The following is a 22,188-nucleotide window of genomic DNA, read 5'->3' as shown; positions in this document are numbered from 1 at the left end:
ATTTTATGGTCTTGTATACAGTGACTGTATATTGCTGTAATTTTTATTCTTTTCTCCCCTTTAGGCACATTGGCCTTTAGGTGGGAGGTTGTTGGGGTAAAGGCACATTGCCAACCCTTCATTATAAGATAGGACACCTATGACAGTCTTAAGACAGTCATAGGGTAAACCTAATCCTAATAAAACACAAGTGAGTTTGTGGTGTGGCTCATCATTCTTCACACCCGCACTAGAGTGTCACTCTCTCTCACTCTCACTCTCTTGCTCCTCTTCCCCTTCACTCCCCCCTTCACTCCCTTCCCGTATAGCATGGATGCTCCGTTCTCTCCCCTCTTATCACACAAGGTCAACCAGGTTATCCGTGAGGATCTACTACAGCTACACACTTTTCGAACCTGGTTGGAACCAAGTGAACTCCCAGTGAAGCTTAGCTTCTACAGAGACCACTTCTTACATATCATAGCGGAGGGTTTCATTGACCCACCAGGATACACACAGATTGACCTGAGGATCTCTCTTGGGCAGTTCCGGGTCTCTTTACACAAACTTCGCATCAAGAGCGGCAGAGCAAAGCGACTACCCAAGGAGTGGCGCATATGCACATTGTGTGACATACAAGAGGTTAAGATAGAGGAGCATTTCATCTTCAGGTGTCCTGTGTACTATGAGATCCGAGGACGTTTCCACTGCCTCTTCAAGCATAATTATGGGATTTTAGCCCGTTTCCTCTCCTACCCAGACCAGCGGTGTTTGGCAGGTTTCATTCCTTAGACACCGCGAGAGGATACTCCGAGCACGGAGACTTGAGGAGACTTCTTCCTCAGTTGATCCCTCTCAGAGCTCTATCACGGAGTTCTTTCAGCTAGATCACATGGATCCCAACGAGACGAGGCCTCGACATGACTGTGACCCGGAGCCCGTGACCCGACAGCTCAGACAGAGGGTCGACACACAGATCACACTTGGAGACATCCCCTCCTTGTTTAGAGTCGGAGCCCAACCGACGGGGGTCACAATAGCCCTGGTGGCAGGTGCCATCCCACTTATCATCTTCATGAAGAATGCCAAATAAATCATGATTGTTGCTAGCCATTGCAAATGGGACAAGTCAAAAAGCACTGACAAAGTGACCCAAAAGATAGCCTCATGGCTTGCAACTGAAAAAATTAGGACTTGCTGTCCAAATCTGGAAAAGCCCCAAAATAAGCTGTAATTTGCAAATGTGATCAAATGTCTTGCAATTTCTTGCCAAATTCACTGCAAATCTGAAAGTATTGTGCAATCTACTTGCAATAGACCCAAAAGCCCCAATTTGTAGAAAGAAAGAAAGAAAGTTTATTACAGTCTTCGGAAGACCGATGGGTCTATGAGACTATGAGAATCCTGATACAACGAGCTGTGGTAGTGGAGCTACTAAACGAGCATCCATACCAATGCAAAATGCAAAATGCAAAAATTGCAAAAATGCAGAATGGCAGTACTAAGTCCTAAGTACAACATAGTCATGTTGATGGTCGACTATATATCAATCTCAGCATCATCATCAATATCATCATCATCCCCAGCAACAGCAAGATATCAAGATGGATGAGGCAGTGGAGGCAGGAAGTCGGCAATACAGTGCTGTCGGCCACTCAACGGTGCGGTCCTGGCACGTCTCCTGGTCATAGCTCAACTATCCGATGTGGTCTTATCTCATGAAACATATTCTTATTGCAAGGCATTTTTGGAACATTGTTTCTGGGGTTAATCTTAGGCCAGCCAATGCTACAGTGGCTGCCCCTACTGCTGGTCCCTCTGCAGAGGGTACTCCTCCTCATGCTTTATCCTCTAGCACCCCTATTGCTGCTCCTCCAACTCAGAAACAAACAAGATGGGATGCAAGAGATGCAAATGCACATTCCTGTATTGCTTTATCATGCAAGATAATCATTATTCCTCACATCCAATCATGCAGGACAGCAAAGGATGCTTGGGACAAATTGGCTTCTCTTTATCAGATTCGCAATGAGGCACGTGTTGCATATTCAAGAAGGAAATTGCAGGAAGTCAGCATGAATGAAGGTGACTCTATGGATGCATACTTGACAAAGGTCAAGGACCTCATAAAACAACTTGCCAATATTGATGAGGTGGAGCCAAATTCTCAGCTTGTCAGTACCACATTGAATGGGCTGCCAGATACATATCAAAGGTTTGCTACAACCCTTCGACTAGTGGCCATGGGTAATCTAGACCACTACTCCTTTGATCAGTTAGTCACTTTAAAGGCAAGGCTTCCAAGCCTATGGGCAAGCCTAAATATGCGCCTATTAGTGGCAATTCCTCCAATGCATCTCAAAATACAGCAGATAAGTCAAAGAAGAAAAGATGCAACTATTGTCGCAAGCCAGGGCATGAAATTTCAGAATGTAGGAAGCGCGTTGCTTTGGAAAAAAAGAAAGCAAGGTTGACAGTCAATGCCTCACATGCAATTGAATCCCATGAGCCAGCAAATGCCTCACATGCACATGCTCTCCAGGATGATTGCGCATGGGCTGTCCATTGCTCTTTTGATCCCTCCAAAGTTGATGCATTCTTTACTGCTAATGATGCTCAGTCTTGGTATTTTGATAGTGGTGCTTCCAAGCACGTCACTTCTTGCAGATAATTGTTTCATTCCTTAGCTAATGCACCTCGAGGGGGGACTGTCACATGTGCTAATACTGCTTCCTATGCTGTAAAAGGAATTGGAGATGTGCAGCTCACATCCATTTCAAGCCATCCTGTCACTTTGACAAATGTTTTTTTTGTGCCTGGAATTGAAGTCAACTTGATTTCAATTTCAGCAATTGCCACTTCAGGTTTCAAAGTGATATTTGATGCATACAGCTACTTAGTATATGATCTTCGTGATGACAATGCCATAGTTCTCACTGGCACTTTGCAAAAGGGGCTTTATGACCTTGATCATCACTTAGCTGCACTTTCTATTGAAGCATTTACTATTTCAGATTCACTGCTTGCTGAAACTCATCTTTAGACTCAGAGAATGGGTCATCTCAATTATAGAGCTCTTGCCAAGTTACATTCACAGGGCATGGCAAATGTTGTACCTCAAACTCACACAGTTTCCAAACATGTGTGTGAGGATTGTCTTTTGGGTAAGATGCATCGGTTTCCTTTTCAAAAGAATTGTCTAAAATTCTCACAAAGGAAATTGCAGCTAGTACATAGTGATGTATGTGGCCCAATGAGGACAAATGCAATTGGGGGGTACAAATATTTCATGACTCTCATTGATGACTTCACAAGATATTGCTGGGTATATGCTTCGAAAGACAAATCTAAAGTGTTCTCATGCTTTCAGACGTGGCTGAATATGGTTGAGAATGAATCAGGATGCAAGCTTGTCACCCTCTAACACAGATAGGGGGGGAGAGTATATGTCAAAGGAGTTTCATGCATTTTTGTCTTCACCACTCCTTACACTCGTCAGCATAATCATGTTCCTAAAAGGAAGAACAGATCCACTATAGAGATGGCCAGATGCATGCTTAAGGCCAAGTCCTTGCCCAATAAATTTTGGCTTGATGCAGTGATGTGTGCCAACTATGTGCTGAATAAATCACCTACAAGGGCATTGAGGACAGTTACACCTCATGAAGCATGGAAATTTAGGAAGCCTTCACTTTCACACATGAGAGTTTTTGGGTCTCTTGCAAGCTGAGACATAAGCTTGATGACAAGGCAATCAAATGCGTATTTATTGGTTACAGCCAGGAGAGCAGACGGTATCGGTTGTAGCAACCAAATACTGGGACGATTATTGTCAGTAGAGATGTGATCTTTGCTGAACATTCGGCTTCTCCTCTTGTGGACTGCAAAGCTAAGCCAGAAGTGGACATGTTTAATGCCTTTGACTCTTGGTTACCTCTGCTTCCCTCAAAGGGAGACTTTGACCAGCAACATAAGCCTCCTCCAGGCCCTCCAACAAGCAATGATCAGCCAGCACCCCATGCTAATTTGCAAGTTCAAAATGATCCCACTATTCATGATGCAGTGATTGAAGAAAGAGTTGTAAATAGAGAGCAAAGGCAAGTTCCCAGATGGCTTCTTTACACATTGAGGGACAGCAAACAAAATCAACCTCTTGCTGCCCCGACAAGATCAAGGAATAGACAGATGCATGGTCACTTTCTTGAGTTTGCACTCCTTGCTAGCACTCCTTGCTACAGCTTGCAATGAAGAGCCTTTGTGCCATAAAGATGCTTTTGACAGGAAAGAGTGGATGGATGCAATGAGAGCTGAGTTACAATCTATTGCCAAAAATGACACATGGGAATTAGTAGATCTCCCTCCCGGCAAGCATGCCATTGGTACCCGGTGGGTCTACAAAATCTAATGGCAGCATAGATCGACACAAAGCCCATCTTGTTGCAAAAGGGTATGCCCAACAACAAGGCTTTGACTTTGAGGAGACCTTTGCTCCCACTTGCAGGATTACTACTCTTGGATGTGTCATTGCCATTGCAGCCCATCACCATTGGCAAGTGCATCAGCTTGACATCAAGACTGCCTTTCTTCATGGGAATCTGCATGAAGAAGTTTATGTGACACAACCTCCTGGCTTTAAGGTTGTTGGCTCCGAAAACAAGGTATGCCGGCTGAGAAAATCCCTTTATGGTTTGAAGCAGGCACAGATCTGGAGCATTCATGGTTGGTGGGGTATCCCAAGGATGAAAGGCTGCATCAGGAGCAGCTCATGTGCAGAAAGATGGCGGGAACACATTGTCTTGGATCAGGCCTGGCATGAGGCACTCAGAGGACAGCTTCAGGATGACACAAGGCGTGAAGTCATGGCTGGACTGTGGGGAGGATTGCGACCTGCAACAGACACCTGCAGATGGCGTCAGCATGGCGAGCCATATGGTGAGGGTAGTGGGCAGGCGAAGGGCCTGCAACAGACCCTGATGATGGTGCATAGGTTGGCGCAGCAGAAACAGGATGAACAGGCGCTAACATGGCAGGGGATGGAGCAGCACATGGCAGCCCATATGGAGGGCTGGTTGGGCTGGGCAAAGCCAGCCAACCAGGCCCTATCTAGGGCTGGCCAAGGGCTCAGCCCCTGCATGGAATCGTGGGCCAGCAAGCCCTGGAAAAGACAGCCCAAGAGGGCGATTTTGTGGGGCCAGTAAAGGGCCCTATTGGGGCTGGTTGGGTTGAGCCAACCAGGTCGGTTGGGCCAGCCAACCTGGTCTGTCCAGTCGGCCCAGATTGAGACAGACTGGTCGGTTTTTATGACAGGCCCTTGGGCCTATAAAAGGAGGGCCTCCAGCCCTCATTCAATATCCAGCAGCCAGCATTCTAGGAGGCAGAAAGGAGCAGCAGGAAGCCACCCTTTGGGCCTATATCCAAGAGGTGAGAGGGTGCTTCAAGGGCTGCAGACTTAGCCAGGAAGGGGCTGGACCTTGGCTGTCTTCTAGGGCAGCAAGGTGCTGAGATCATCATACCTTCTGGAGCAGCCATTCACAAGCAGGTTGGAGCAGTGGAACAGGGACCTGTGTGCTGCAGACAAAGCTTGGCAGGGGCTGCCCACCTAGGCTGATTCACAGGCAGTAAGGTGGAGAAGAACACACTAGACGGAAAGTCTATAGAAGCTCGAGGTGGAGCACGCGGACTCGAGTCTAGAGATAGCCAGCAGATAGGAGAAGGACCTTGTGGTAAGATCAGAGGACCACACCATTGGTGGGACTCTGGATCTATCTATTTTGTATTGTGTCCATAGTTTTGGACGGAAATATATTTTGGTGGTTTCTTTATCTGGCTGGTTCATTGTCTATTGATGAGTCTGCACATCTATGTGATGCACATCAAGTAAAGAAGTTTGTGATTCCACATCCCACACGCACACTGTGTGAGCTCCTGGGCATTACTATCAGTCTTTCGTTGTGCGTACCCTCTGTTGGGTAACTTCTAACACCTTTTGGATGAACATGTGCCACCATGACCAGAAAATACCAGATATTCTAAGACGTTTCCAGAATACTTCAGCCCATACCATGGAGGGGGGTTTGTAGGCCATCTTCTCCCAGTCGTGTTGATGCCCTCTGGGTCCTGGTCAGCTCAAAGAATCCCATTCTTGAAAATGCATTGCAATCTACATGAAATAAAAAAAAATAGTTTCACAAGAAAGAAGAGAACACAACTAAACAAAAAAATTACTTGATTGTAGAGTGATAAAATCACAGCTATCCAATTTGTTTCAAGTTTTAGTGATGATATCTTGTTGCCCACCCATTTCACTTGGGACATCACCTTGTCCAAGAAAAACCACATATAATTTGATATCCCCAAGGGCCAAGGTACATAGAAGCCATTCTCTCCCTAAATTTTTTATATATTGAAGATAAAAGCATTCAAAGAATTGATGAAGTACAATATCTATTTATTTGCTTTATCATTGAGACCATTAACTCAATGATGTCATTATTTATGAAAATGAATTAGACAAAACCGATCCGACTCTATGTAAAACTACTGAAATAAAGTTCATCTAACATTCTAAGCGATAGAGTAACGTATGTATTAATATGAGTATATTGGAGTCCTGAAGAAAAGTATGATGGCAGTTTTATTTCAACCACCAGGCTGGTCACAATAAAGAGTACCTTGAGAATCAGCCTTGTTTTTGGAGTAAACCATCCCGATAGTGGCAACCAACACAATGGCAACATACAAAATGGTGGTTTCTGTTTTTGATTGGGTTCAAGTTTCAAGGTCTTGGGAATGGGAAACAATCCATCTTGGGAAGAAAACCTACCATTTTGGTCCAAACTTGCGTTTTTTGTGCTATTTAATTTTTTATTCCTTTTTGTTATTTGATGTTGTTTAGTAGGTACATCGTAAAACCACGTACTAGCGTACTGATCCGTACACCCACGTACTTGCATCATACACATACCAAATACTACACAGAGGCCTAAGAAACTCAGAGAATCTCAAAAATTATATAGGCCAGATGGTTTCAGAGAGAAGCGTTGCATTAATTTTTATGCAACGAATGCGCCAAGTTGCTAACCCAGCACATGGCAGGTTAATAATATGCCGGAATATCGTTGACTATGTCGGGCTCTCTGAGACGTTTAATCATCTGTTTCTCCATGCCTCTACTGACGTGTCAATCATTTGGATGTGAGGAAGCACAGAGTCCGCCGTAGTCCCTATGATCAATGCTAGGGCATGGGCTTCTCTATCTTCCCATGCTTTGGTTCCTTTCCATCTACTGGTAAAAGTATCCTCCCCTTGTTGTCCACCACATCCTCAAGCTTCGCCTCCGCTCCCATTGTCAGTTCCACTAAATGACTCCAGACCTTCACCTTCCATAAAGGATAGTTAGTCCCATCCAGTTTCCCGGACTCTCCAAAGTTAGGGATGGTCCCATGAAAGAACTCGACTAGAGGAGGAAGAAGGGAGAGAAGGGGCTGAAGAGGCTTCTACTTCAGAAATCGACATCTCTGCTGATAAACCACACAACAAAATCAAAAAGCAAATATACCTTTGTAAGACTAGAATAAGTCCAACATTCATTGTTTGTAGACTAGAACATTGTACACACCGGACTGAACCTGAGTCACCCTCCTTCTCGCGAGGGCACAGCCCTACAGTACTGGAAGTCGATTCCCTAGAGCTTCTGAATCAAGGTCGTCCTTCAGCAAGGTTCCTGCCGAGCCTCCTACTTGGGCTCTGATACCATGTTAGAAATCAACCAACAGAGGGTACGCACAACAAAAGACAGATAGAATAGCCCATGAGCTCACACAGTCTGGTGTGTGGGTGGAATCACAAACTCCTTAACTTATGTGCTTCAAATAGATATGCACACTCATAAATAGACAATGATTAGAAGCTACCAAAAGAATACATTTCCGTCCAAAGCTATGGACACAATACAAAAGAGATAGATCCAGAGTCCCACCAGAGCGTGGTCCTTTGATCTTACCACCACGTACTTCTACTATCTGCCGGATATCGCTAGAACTTGAGCCCGTGTGCTCCACCTCAAGCATATGTAAACTCTCCGTCCAAATACCTTCCACCTTGCTGTCCGGAAGCCAGCCTACAGCACCTTGAGCTCAGTCTGCAGCCCTATGTCAGCCTCTTTCTCCTCCTGTGTGCAGGTGCAAGGGAGGGCTTCCTGCTGCTCCTGTCAGCTCCTCAACTACTGCTGCAAGTGATGAATGAATGCCCCCCCCAAGGGGGCCCTTTTATAGGGCTCTAGGCCTTTAAAATACCCGACCAGTCTGCCCCTTAATGGCCGACTGGATCAGGCCCCATCCGACCCCTGCTGCTGTCTATAAGTGGGGGCCCAGCCCCCCCTTTGTTGTGTGTGCCAGCCGACTGGCTGGCCCCCTCCATGCCCCCCAATTTTGGGGCTGTGTGCTGGGCCATATGGCCAAACAGCCTGGCTGACAGCCCCTCCCTTTGCTGTAGTTCCTGTCCTTTGGATGCTACTGCCAGGCCCTCCTACAGGCCCTTGACCTGCCCAAAATTGCACCACTGATCAAGGCCTTGTTGCAAGCCCACAGCCTGCCCACGTGCCTTTTCAGGACGGCACCTTTTCTCTCTCTGACCCTGCCCACATGGCAGTCATTATCCTGCCCATGTGTCTCTTTTCTGGACACATGTTGCCCTAGGTCTCCCTCCTCCACGCTCTCCTCATTTGGGGGCTTACAAATGGGGAGGTGACCTTTCCAACAGTAGCCATTGTCGACGACCACACTTTCAATGCAGCTGTCTGTAGCACAAGGACCTTCCCTATGCATACCTTTCTTTCTTTGCTTGCTTTACAACGTTTGCGGGCACTAAGTATCAACTTCTCAATCATTATACAATGAAGGTGCTTGATATTTGAGAAGCTGATGCTAACTTCTCAATCATTATACAATATGAAGCAACATCACAAAAAATTAACTTCATTACATCAATTCTCCTAAACTCCAGCTCCTTGTCCTTTCCAACCATAAATCTAGTATAGCAGACCCCATAAATAGTAAAAATAATATGCTATTTAAGGCATTTGCACTTTGCTCATTAATTTATCAAAACAGCCTCACTCATTACTGCACCTTATTTGTGAAAACAACCAATAAAGGATGAAGTCTCGTTAACACTGTCATCTTTCCAAACTAAACAAATATTTAAATTAGTAGGGTATACTGACCATCTGCTGTTTCTAACAATGTAAAGTTTTTCCACTGCACTCCACGGGCAACTATTGCTAATGCTATATTTCGAACCTGGAGATGTCAATAAGCACAGTATTATCCTTCCAAAAGTCTTCTGTATTTCCTAGCTCAGGAATAATCAGCATTGATTATGAATGATTAGTCAAATTCACCTCATCAAAGACAAGACCAATGAAGCGAAGTGAAAGCAGCAGTGTGAGGACCAATTCATCCACCGGAGCTTTGCAGAGAGCTAATGGTGTCAAATACCAACGCAAACCTGCTGCTAAGTGTTCAGGCATTGTTGTTGTCAGGCACAAACTTGCACTTTGCAATACCTGTGGAGCTTCATGTTCAGAAATACTGAAGTCCCTAAGCAGCAAACACATGAACAGTATCCTTAGCATATTTAAAAACATGATCCACAACTTACAATGAAGGACAAGCATGAAGCCGTGACACCCAATCCTAGGCCTTTCCTTGTAAGTTGGAAGGGTCCAAGCTTCCAAATGATGTAAGAATAACCTCCCAAATTTGGAGGTAGGCTGGAAAGACCATCCATTGCAGGTGGAGGAGTACGTGTCTGAGTGAGTGGAGGAACCCCATCGGTACCAAGAGAGACAGTAATCAAAAGGAGGCTTGAAAAGAATAGCATTCGCCCCAGCTGGTCCTGTGGCAGAAGAAAATATTCCCAATATATAATTTTTTAGAACACGATATGCTTCATAATGATTGAATGAGCAGCAATACCATACAGAAGCGGAAGTAAAATAATTCATGAAAAGGTACTCGCAAATCCAAAGAAAAAAGTTGACTCTACAACTGGGTGATATTTATTCACTACCCTTTCTAAAAAAGGTGCTCAAGCATACTTGCCACGTCCTGCGTGGAAGAAACCAGACCGATATCAAGGCCAGAAAAACAACTAGCCCCAAGCGAACAGCCATATGGGATCGAGCAGGTAGAAACACCAGGGCCAAAAGCCATGCCTGCAACCAGGAAAACTGTACAGTTAGACAGACTCAAGTAAGAATTTATGACAAGACGTCCTGCCCTTCAAATAGACATTACCTGGAAAGTCTCTATCCCTCCCATTTCAGAGCCTTCAAGTTATCCTATGTGATACATGAAGCACGTATTCAAACCCTTCTGCATTATTAAAAGATTGGTAGGTCCTCTAGCAGCATATTTGAAATGAAGGATCAACATAGCTAAAAGAGCATTTCCACTTGGTTTGCATGTAAAAAGACATTTAAGACAGGCAAGGTATTAACTGCCCTGCTTGTCAGCCGCCTTTACATCAGAGTGAATCATCAAAGATGATTTTTCCTTGAGATGGTTTCACCAGAGCCTGAAGATAATCTCAGGGATACTGTAATCATATCACCCAATTCCTCTATAAATCACTGCACTTGCCACAAACAATACACTAGCAAAAAATTAAATATTCATACTGGTGGTTTGTTCCAGCAGGAAAAATAAAATTATTACATCGCATAATCCATTCATGATTTGTGCACTTTGCATTTTCCCATTGGAAGATGTCCCACTTACATGCAGATATGTAATCTCCCCAACATACAACTAATCTACCAGACTACGCTAGTCGATGCTTGCTGACCGGTGATCACTCCAAAGACACCATGCAAGGAACAAAACTATTTGGCAGGCATTAAATCCAGGTAAACAAGACTGCACTTTTGGGTCACCTCTCATCTAATCTAGAAATGCACGTGAGAAAGAAAAAAAGAACGAAACAAGAAAGTTTATTAACGTCTATAAAGACCAAAGGGTCTATGAGACTGAAAAAAAACAAGATTCAATGAAAGCCAAGGGTGGGGCCACTATACAGGCACACCCATAGCCAAGGCTGATGTCTGTGACAAGGAAAAATAGATACACACCGGAAGAGAGGGAAAACCCAACAAAAAGGAAAAACAAGGGGAAGCTCTTGGTCATCTACAAATTGGTCAGCTATCCATCCGAGTGACTAGACCTATGTATGTTGTTTGTGGGACTGACTCCACTAGCTGATAGGGCAACATACCATATAAGATAGAAAGAATTATCGCAATACCAGCAGGCTGCAACATGGACGAAAACTTCACAAGGTAAAATTTGCATGTCCATTAATACAGCAGAAGCATATACCTAGATGAATCCAGGAACATTCCCAAACTCATCCTCTAAAAACACATCATAGTGCAATTTCAATCTCATGATAGTCACTCATAAGGTTGAAAACCATAAACTCCATCACACATAGCAGGGACTAGCTACTATGGCATCCCCACTGCCGTCATCAGCGTCCAAGAGTGGGTGTAGACCATAGTATAAAAAAATGCTCTCACACATACAAATCCACACACCCACACATACTTGAGCATTCATTTATACAAAGTCTTTGTACTGAGTCAGCACTCCAGAGGTGAAGGGAAGACTCAGCCTATGGCACGGCCTATCCACGTCCCTCCTGTAAATACCTACACTTTCTCTCCACTGCATTATTGGATATCCTATTTTCATTTACTTTTCTTATGATCATATGTTTACTAACCACATTTGTGACTTGTTTTTGTGTGAGTTCTTGTGACAAGACTTCACACCCCAGCCAGTTATCTTCTACAAATCCTGTGCACATGGTTATCTACAGTTCGGAGCATGCTCTCTTCACGGCTGATCACCACGTATGCTATCTTCAGCATAGCTCTTGTCACCTTCAATATGACCATGTGACCATGCAACCTTCAGCGTGACCATATCAATTGTAGTGCTAGCATATGACACCTTCAGTGTGTCCATGTCAGCTTTAGTGTGACCAATGTCACCTTCAATTTGATCTGTCATTTTAGTATGACTTTACCATCTTCAAAATGGTTTACATTTACAATCTTCCGTATGGTTTTGTTTACACCATCTACAATATGGTGATGGATCTTTAGTATCCATGATAGTCACATTCAGTGACAAGATGTTGGAAGCTAGTGCATGAGGAGGAGTTCCCATTATTGAAGTTACAAGTGTTTGGCCATTTCCAACCAAATCACCCTCCACCTGATATTAATTATCAACATGTTGTACGAGACTGATAATGCTTCGCACATCCACAAGGGTTTCCTACAATCTTCCGTATGGTTTTGTTTACACCATCTACAATATGGTGATGGATCTTTAGTATCCATGATAGTCACATTCAGTGTCAAGATGTTGGAAGCTAGTGCATGAGGAGGAGTTTCCATTACTGAAGTTACAAGTGTTTGGCCATTTCCAACCAAATCACTCTCCACCTGATATTAATTATCAACATGTTGTACAAGACTGATAATGCTTCGCACATCCACAAGGGTTTCCTAGCAGCCGTTGGGTCTTCAATATCCATGGTTTATTTTTGAAACATTTAGTCTAGCTTTAGGGGTGAGCCTGGTGTGTTGAGCAATGATGCTTGGCTTAATGAGAAGATCACGTAATGTTTAAGCATGAGGCAGATGTAATCTTAAGTACCCGTAATCTTTGAGTGTTAGAGTTAGCAACTATATGAATCCGTACAACTGGTCCGTACAATCCCAAGTCTCCACACAGCAGTGCATTTCCAGTTCCTATTATCCCTTCAGCTAGCTTGAACCCATCCATACAGCTGACGAGGCCTTGCGATGCCAATTATCCGTACATTGCAGCTTGCAATTTAACTTACAATTTTGGGTTTGAAGGTCGCATTGGCACATTTGGGGCCTCTAGCACTGCTAAATCTCACACAGAATTTGGGGCTTGAGTCTATCAAATGTAGGATCAATAGGCAAAGAGAGAGTGCAAGTTACAAAGAGTCGATAGAGTCTGTCACGTCAAATCTTAGATAATGAAAAAATCTAAGTACAAGGTACTTGTATCTAGACCTAGGACTAAGTGTCCTAGGTGTCACATAGGACTAAGTGTCCTATGTGGCCTAAAAGGCACTAACACTACAAGTGCCTACACTTATGCCTACAAGGCACATACCATGGCCTATACGGCATCACTAGAACCACCAGAAGATGGCCTACAAACCCCCTTCCATGGGATGGGCTGAAGTACTCTGGAAACGTCTCAGAATACCTAGTAGTTTCTGGTCATGGTGGCACATGTTCATCCAAAAGGATATAGCCACCTATGAATGCACAAGGGATGTCAGATCATGTAACAAAGGAAACCAAGTGTAAAGCCTGTCGGAAGACTTCGAACTTGGGACGAGGAAGTGCCTTTGTAAACATATATGCTATGTTGTCCTCTGTGGGAAGATAGGACAACTCTATGTCGCTCCCAAACATAATGATAGTGAACTTCAATATGCTTGGTACGTGCATGAAACACTCGGTTACGCGCAATGGCCAAAGCACTCTGGCTGTCAGTGTAGACAATAGTGGAGGATGTCTGGCAAATACCAAGATCTGTAAGTAACTGTCGAAGCCAAACACACTCTACTATAGCGGTGAAAGCTGCCCTGTACTCAGCCTCACAGCTAGACGTGGCAACTATTGGTTGCTTCTTGTTGAGCCAAGAGATACATGAATTGCCAAGCAAAAAACAATTGCCAGTATGTGACACTCTGGTGTCGGAACATCCTGCCCAGTCACTATCCGTGTAAGCATGCATGGTAAGTGAACCCTAATCACCATAGAAGAGGGCTAAATCCTGAGTGCCTCTGAGATATCTGAAGACAGAGCTTCACTGCCTGCCAATGCTATGAACTGGGCATGTGCATGAATCTGCTGAGCTGAGATACTGCATACTGCAAGTCAGGTCTGGTGTGACATAAATAAATAAGGCATCCAACAGCCTGCTGATAAAGAGTTATATCACATGGTGGGCTCCCATCATGAGCTGAAAATTTGAAGCCAGGGTCCACTGGAGTAGAGATTGGCTTGCAATCCTCAAACTGAAAACGATCAAGGAGCTGTCCAATATACTTGGACTGAGACATCATGATACCCTCCTCAACATGAGCAAACTGAATGCCCAAATAATAATGGAGCCGTCCCATTTCTGACATGTCAAAAATCTGCTGCAAAGCTGCAATTTGCTGAGTATCTGGGCCCGTGATGAGCATATCATCCACATATAAAATCAGCACTAAAAAATCAGATCCACTCCCATGGACATAAAGAGTGGGTTCTGTGGGACTATTCTGAAAACCAAGGGATAGTAAGTGTGCATGAATTTTGGCATACCATGCCCTGGGTGCCTGCTTCAAACCATAAAGGGCTTTTCTAAGCCGGCATACCTTATTTTCAGAATTAACAACCTCAAAGCCACGAGGTTGTGACATAGACTTCTTCCTGCAGATCCCCATGAAGAAAAGCGGTCTTGATGTCAAGTTGGTGCACTTGCCAATGATGATGGGCTGCAATGGCAATGACACATCTAATGGTAGTAATCCTCGATGTGGGAGCAAATGTCTCCTCAAAGTCAATGCCTTGTTGTTGGGCATACCCTTTTGCAACAAGACGGGCTTTGTATCGATCTATGCTGCCATCAGATTTCCTTTTTAATTTGTAGACCCACCGCGTTCCAATGGCATGCTTGCCAGGAGGGAGATCTACTAATTCCCATGTGTCATTTTTGGCAATAGATTGTAACTCAGCTTTCATTGCATCCATCCACTCTTTGCTGTCAAAAGCATCTTTATGGCACAGAGGCTCTTCATTGCAAGCTGTAGCAAGGAGTTCCCTGATTTTGTCCGGGCAGCAAAAGGCTGATCTTGTTTGCTGTCCCTCAATGTATCAAGAAGCCATCTGAGAACTTGCCTTTGCTGTCTATTGACAGCTCTTTCTTCAATGACTGCATCATGAGTAGTGGGATCATTTTGTGCCGGAAGAGAAACCTGCAAATCAGCATGAGGTTGTGGCTGATTATTGCTTAGTGGAGGGCCTACAAGAGGCTCATGTTGCTGGTCAAAATCCTCTTCTGATGATGGCAGAGGTAACCAAGATTCAAAGGCATCAAACATGTCAACATCTCGCTTTCCTTTGCAGTCCACAAGAGGAGAAGCTGAATGTTCAGCAAAGATCACATCTCTACTGACAATAATACTCCCAGTATTTGGTTGTGGCTTGCCCATAGGCTTGGAAGCCTTGCCTCTTCCTGTCTGTTGTGAAGCAAATGCATGATCAGAAATAGCGGCTTGTCTATTAGCTCTACTTTGCTCTTCCTGCAAAAGCAAAGTAACTAGCTGATCAAAAGAATAGTGGTCTGGATTACCCATGGCCACTAATCGAAGGGTTGTAGCAAACCCTTGATATATATCTGGCAGTCCATTCAATGTGGTACTAACAAGCTGTGAATTTGGCACCACCTCATCAATGCTGGCAAGTTGTTCCATGAGGTCCTTGACCTTTGTCAAGTATGCATCCATTGACTCACCTTCATTCATACTGACTTCTTGTAATTGCCTTCTCAAATATGCAACACGAGCTTCATTGCGAATCTGATAGAGAGAAGCCAATTTATCCCAAGCATCCTTTGCTGGCCTGCAAGACCGGATGTGTGGAATAATGATTCTCTTGCATGATAAGGCAATGCATGAATGTGCATTTGCATCTCTTGCATCCCATCTTGACTGTTCTTGAGGTGGAAGAGCAGCAGCAAGAGTGCTAGAGGAAGAGGCATTAGGAGGAATACCCCCTGCAAAAGGACCAGCACTAGAGGCAACCACTGTAGCATTGGCTGGCCTCAGATCAGCCCCAGAAACAATATTCCACAAATGCTTTGCAACAAGAATATGTTTCATGAGATAAGACCACATCGAGTAGTTGGTGCCATCCAACTTATCATCTTCACAAAAAACTCCAAATAAATATTGATTGTTCCCAGCCATAGCAAATGTGATACCCTGAAAAAGACCTAAAAACCCAAAAGCCTCAAGGCTATCACTGCAAAAAGCTGGTTGTCCAAAAAAATAACAGCAAATATCTGCAAATTTCAGACCCAAATCAAAGGGCAAATGCAGATTTGACCCAAATGTGACTGTGACAAGCAATGTTCACTGCAAAAACAGCAAATTTGGCAAAAGCCCCAAATTTAATGAGGGCAAATAGGCCAAAAAGAGGGCAAATGTAGAAAAGCCCCAAATTTTACTGAATTTTTTGCAAATGTGACCCAATGTATAATAATCTGACTCAATGTCCTGCAAAAGTGACTCAATGTCCTGCAAAATGACTCAATGTCCTGCAAAATGTGACTCAATGTCCTACAACTTGACCCCAAAAATGTACTGCAATCAAAAAGAGATTGCACACCAAATCCCAAAAAATAGCCTCAAGGCTTGCAACTGCAGAAATAGGACTTGCTGTCCACAAATTGACTACGAAAGTCCTCAAAAAGCCCAAATTTTTTGATAGTGTCCTGCAAATTACACACGTGCCAAACCTGTACAGAAATCCTGAAACAAGTACAACTGTACGGATGTACGAAACAATACAGTGTACAAATTGTACGGCGTACAGCTGTACCACAGTACGGTACCCAATGCACGATGTGCAGCCATGCACGTACGGCCTATACGGTTGGACGGTGTAGGAAGTATGGAACAAGTACAAACAATGTACGGACTCAGGTACCTGGGTGTACGGGTGCAGATACACTGTACGTTGTACGACTGTACGAAATGCGAGTACAGAGACCAGTACGGTGTGCGTACGGACTTGTACGACACAGGTACGGATGGTAGCGCAAAAGATACGTAGATTGGCGCAAGTACAGTGACAGTTGTATGGTGACGCAAATACGTACAATTGTACGGCGACGCAGGTACGGTGACTCTAGTATGGCACAGATACGGTGACTCTGATACGCTGTTGTACGGCGGCTCAGATTCAAAATTTGTACTGCACAAGTACGATGGAGGTACGGATCTCTACGACGCAGGAAACCAGTACGGATAGGTACAACAGGGAGTTTTGGGGCAGAAAGACGAGTCAAACCTTGCTCTAATACCACTGTAGGATCGATAGGCAAAGAGAGAGTGCAGGTTACAAAGAGTCGATAGAGTCTGTAACGTCAAATCTTCGATAATGAAAAAATCTAAGTACAAGGTACTTGTACCTAGACCTAGGACTAAGTGTCCTAGGTGTCACATAGGACTAAGTGTCCTATGTGGCCTAAAAGGCACTAACACTACAAGTGCCTACACTTATGCCTACAAGGCACATACCATGGCCTATAGGGCATCACTAGAACAACCAGAAGATGGCCTACATCAAAGACATTTGGCATTTTCTAAGCTTGTGCCCTCGTTTTGAAATTGGGGCTTTTGCCTAGTTTCCTGAACATTTAGTTCAAATTGTTGCCTGGAAAGATTTTTCCCTCAATTCCTACAAATTTCTTGCCTAATTTCATGTACATTTAGTTCAAATTGTTGCCTAGACAGATTTTTCCCTCCTTTCCCCTAATTTTTGGATACTTGGGGCTTTTGGCACTTTTGTTATGCAGTGACACTCGTGTATTGGGCATTTCATTTCAGCAAATTTGAGCACAAATTCACCTTGAATTAGTGGCTGGACAGAGTTTCGCGGGGTTTCGTTGCACAGAATTTTGCGCACAGATTGGGTGGACAATTTGGCTCTGAGCAGCTAGTTAGGCATTCACATTTGCAAACACTTTGCTGTTGTTTTTGTCTAACATTTGCAAATTTGCAGTCACAGTTCGGTAGCAAGCTCATTGCAATGATAATCTTGAGGCTTTGACAGGACAATGGCAAACAATGATTTGCTTGCAATGCTTTCCACTAAGGACAAGCTTGATGGCACCAACTATCTGATGTGGTCATACGTGGTGCATCACTTGTTGATTCCCAAGAACCATTGGGGTATTATTGCAGGATCAGAGGTCAGACCTGCCTCCCATGCACAGGTCCCTGCTGCCAACACCACCACTATGTGTTGTGCTACCATTGCTACATCAGTTCATCTGTTAGAAATGACCCAACAGAGGGTACGCACAGCGGAAGATTGATAGAATAGCCTAGGAGCTCACACAGTGTGGTGTGGGGTGTGAAATCACGAACTTCTTAACTTATATGCATAAAAATAGATGTGCAGACTCATCAATAGACAATGAACCAGCCAGATAGAGAAACCACCAAAATAATATATTTCCGTCCAAAGGTATGGACACAATACAAAAGAGATAGATCTAGAGTCCCACCAATGGTGTGGTCCTCTGATCTTACCACAAGGTACTTCTCCTATCTGCTAGCTATCTCTAGAGCCCGCGTGCACCACCTCGAGCGTCTGTAGACTTTCTGTCCAGAATGGTTCTCTCTACCTTACTGCCTGTAGATCAGCCTAGGTAGGCAGCACTTACTGCCTGTAGATCAGCCTAGGTAGGCAGCACTTACTAGCTCAGTCTGCAGCCCTCTTTAGGTCTCCTTCACCTCCTGGGAAAAGGCCCAAGGAAGCCCTGTCTGCTGCTCCTGTCTGCTGTAAATCTGCTGCTCCAGAGAATGAGATATGAGGGCACAAAGGCCCTCCTTATACAGGGCACAAGGCCCTCCAGAACCAACCGACCAGCCAGCCCTAATTGGGCCGACTGGCTGGTCTGTAGCAGCCCTAACCAACCAACCAGTTGGTTGGCTGGTTGGCTGCCTATCCAGCCCTATTTAGGGACCTTTGCTCGCCCTTTGGACTGCTTACCCCGCCACCTGCCAGCCCTGCTTGCAGGCCATAGACCTGCCCAATACCTGCTGCAACAGTGTGACTCCATGCTGCTACTGTTCCGCTTCTGTTCAGCCGTTGTCCGGACCCTATCGCACCCTGCACACCTTCCGTACACTGCCCTGCAGCAGCCCGTACTGATCCGTACAGTGGCTGTCCCCTTTCTCTGGGCATACCTTGCCCTAGGTCTCCCTCCCCCATGCTCTCCTCATTTGGGGGCTTACAGATGGGGAGGTGACCTTTCCAACATCATCTACCACTACTGCCGCAGAGCCTCCCACACCGGATCAGATTTGATGGGATCAGAGAGATGCACGCGGACATGCCTTGATTGCTTTATCTTGCAAGAAGTTCATTATTTCCCACATTCGGTCTTGCAGACAGCAAAGGCAACACGGGATACATTGGCTGTTGGAATATTAGAGGTCTCCCTCCCCCATGCTCTCCTCATTTGGGGGCTTACAAATGGGGAGGTGACCTTTCCAACATCATCTACCACTACTGCCGCAGAGCCTCCCACACCGGATCAGATTTGATGGGATCAGAGAGATGCACGTGGGCATGCCTTGATTGCTTTATCTTGCAAGAAGTTCATTATTCCCCACATTTGGTCTTGCAGACAGCAAAGGCAACACGGGATACATTGGCTGTTGGAATATTAGAGGCCACCTCCTTATTTGTGAGCCCCCAACTGAGGAGTGCATCGGGGGGATGGACCATAGAGCAAAAGAAAGAGATTTGGGGCTGCCATATGGACAGCAAACAGGCTGCCTGTGGGCAGCACAAAAGAGGGAATACCTGGCAGTGGAAGCCACCATGGAGGGCAAATCTGGCAAAGACCAGAGGCTTTCCATGATTGGAAAGGGCAGACCTGTGCAGGGTTTGCAGGCACCAAAGGCTGTGATGAGTCGGCGCTGATGTCAGCAGGGTGTACAGATGATCTTGGAGCAGATCCAGGGCCTGCTGGAAGAGGGCTGAACGGGTGCAGATTTGCTGCAGAAGGAGGTGCCCAGGTCGCGGCTGTTTTGGGAGCCAAAAGAGCCTGCAGGTGGTCAGGTTTGGGCTGGACAGGCCTAGGCCAGTGGCAGCCTGTCACATGGTCAGGCTGGGCCAGCCAGCCCTCAAACTATGTGCCCCCACAAGGGGGTTATGCAGATCTGGAAAGTCGGGTGGGGAGGGCTGTTTGCCGACCTGGTCTTGGAGTCCTATATAAGGCCCTTTGGGGCCTCCAGCAGTTGAGCAGAAAGGAGCAGCAGAGCAGCACCAATTGGACCTACATCTAGGAGGTGAATTGGGGGCTGAGGAGCTGCAGACTTAGCTTAGGAAGGGGCTGACCCTAGGCTGTCTTCCAGGGCAGTAAGGTGCAGGTATCACGGACGGAGATTCTACATGAGCTTAAAGAGGAGCACGCGGCCTCAGGGATCTAGGAGTGCCAAGCAAATAGTAGGAGAGCTTTTGGTAAGATCAAAGGACCTTGATTCATTGCACGGGGGAATCTACTTCGACATCTGAAGGATTGTACCTAGGCGGGAGGCTCAAGTTCAAATAGGTGTTTGAAGGAGCAAGAGGCTTAGGTTTAGGCACGTGTACAACATTCTAACTTTATCCTTTTCAGTTCATTGTCATGGCCAAGAGATATCAGATCCCTACTTTTGATGACATGGGAAAGCTTGATGGGACCAATTACCCATTGTGGGAGATGAAGGTCAAGAGCCATTTAGTGTTGAGGGAGTCGTGAGAGATTGCAAAGAGGAGATGTTAGTGAGAGCATAGCAGATATGTGATATGGAGGCCTTGGCTATCATTGTGGGCACCACAATGTTGCGGTGCTTCCTCACCTACAAATGGCAAATTCTTCCTTCGAGATGTGGACCATTCTAATGGACATGTATGAGCTCAACAACGAAGCGAGGATCTTGGACCTCGAGATAGACCTATATGGCATGAGCATGGATGAGGGGTATTCTATTCAAGATCACATCACCAAGATGAAGGTGGTGCAGGATCAACTGGCAGTAGTTGATAAGGCTATTGCTTCAAATGCACCCCTGGAGCTATGGTAGTTTTGTTACTATGACGATTGCAAGGCATAGGGCGGCGCCAGTGATGTTCGAGGAGCTCGTTCCATTGCTACTACAACAAGAAGATTGGGAAAAAGAAGTATGATGGAACAAATAATAAAGCCCTTGTAGCTCAAGACAGGAGCAAAGGCAAGGGTAAGGGTAAGCCTAGCAAGCCCAAGAAGGACAAATCTAATGACGAAGAGGACTCTTCAGACAAAGAAAACATTTGTGATTCCACACCCCACACCACACTGTGTGAGCTCGTAGGCATTACTATCAATCTTCCGCTGTGCATACCCTCTGTTGGGTAATTTCTAACATGGTATTAGAGCCCAAGTAGAAGGCTCATAGGTGTGGGAGCCTGGAGGCAGGGACCTTACTGAAGGACGACCCTGATTCCAATCAGGGCTTCGATAAGACATTGAGGCTAGTGGCTATGGGTAACCCCTACCACTACACCTTCAATTAGCTTGACACCTTGCTCTTGCAGGAGGAGCAAAGTCGTTCAAATAGGACTGCCTCCATCAATGCAGACCTAGCCTTTGCCACGGATTACAAGGGCAAAGAACAGGGGGGCAAAAGTTTCAACAAGCCCAATCCTACTTCTAGTACCTCATCTTCTTCTAGCCAGGGTGATAGCAAGAAGACATCTGTCGAAAAACAAGTGATAAGCATAGGAGCTGCTGCAGAGAATATCCTACACGCATGCAAACCCACATAAAGCCACAAGATCTTACGCTACAAGCCGAGCAATGTCAAACGGAGGGAGGCTTGTAGGCGTTGAAAACCACATGCAGATCTTCGGTGCAAGCCAAGCAACAGCAAACGGAGGGAGGCTCATAGACATTGAAAACCACATGTAGATCTTCGCTGCAAGCCAAGCAAGAAGAAGCCACATGCACCGCAAAACTCGGCACGTGGGTGCACCGGATGGAGACTCTGGCTCTGAGGACTGCTTCCTAGGGCAGGCCAAAGAGAGATGCAACTATTGCAGGAAGCCCGGACATGACATCTATGAGTATCGGAAGCGCATTCTTTCAGCAAGCAGCAGCAAGGACTTACATACAGCTGCCCATGAGCACAACCATAAGGCAGCAAATATGGCTCATGATGAGTGGCCATTTGTTGTCACAATCCGTCGAAGCATGATGCAAATTTATCAATTTCAAATTCTATGTCCAATTAGTATTTCGATAGTGGTGCTTCCAAGCACATTACTTTCTGCAAACAGTTATT

The 22,188-nt window shown here is 45.2% G+C and overlaps 1 protein-coding gene across 1 annotated transcript in view; it reads right to left on the bottom strand.

Moving 5' to 3' along the window:
* Positions 1-22,188, bottom strand: part of ABCI12 (cobalt ion transmembrane transporter) — a 78,519-nt gene that overhangs the window by 30,108 nt on the left and 26,223 nt on the right. Inside the window, exons 2-5 of the mRNA XM_087382017.1 lie at positions 10,079-10,195; positions 9,640-9,876; positions 9,380-9,544; positions 9,203-9,278 (exon numbers count right to left, since the gene is read on the bottom strand). Coding sequence (XP_087238143.1) covers positions 9,203-9,278; positions 9,380-9,544; positions 9,640-9,876; positions 10,079-10,195 — 595 coding nt within the window. The remainder of the gene's footprint in view (positions 1-9,202; positions 9,279-9,379; positions 9,545-9,639; positions 9,877-10,078; positions 10,196-22,188) is intronic.

Source organism: Dipteris shenzhenensis, chromosome 11, assembly GCF_047967505.1.
Source record: "Dipteris shenzhenensis isolate YYH24624 ecotype China chromosome 11, Dip_SZ_1.0, whole genome shotgun sequence".
In the NCBI taxonomy this organism is placed as follows: domain Eukaryota; kingdom Viridiplantae; phylum Streptophyta; class Polypodiopsida; order Gleicheniales; family Dipteridaceae; genus Dipteris; species Dipteris shenzhenensis.
Note: the sequence above shows the minus strand (reverse complement) of the source record. Positions and strands in the feature narration are given on the sequence as shown.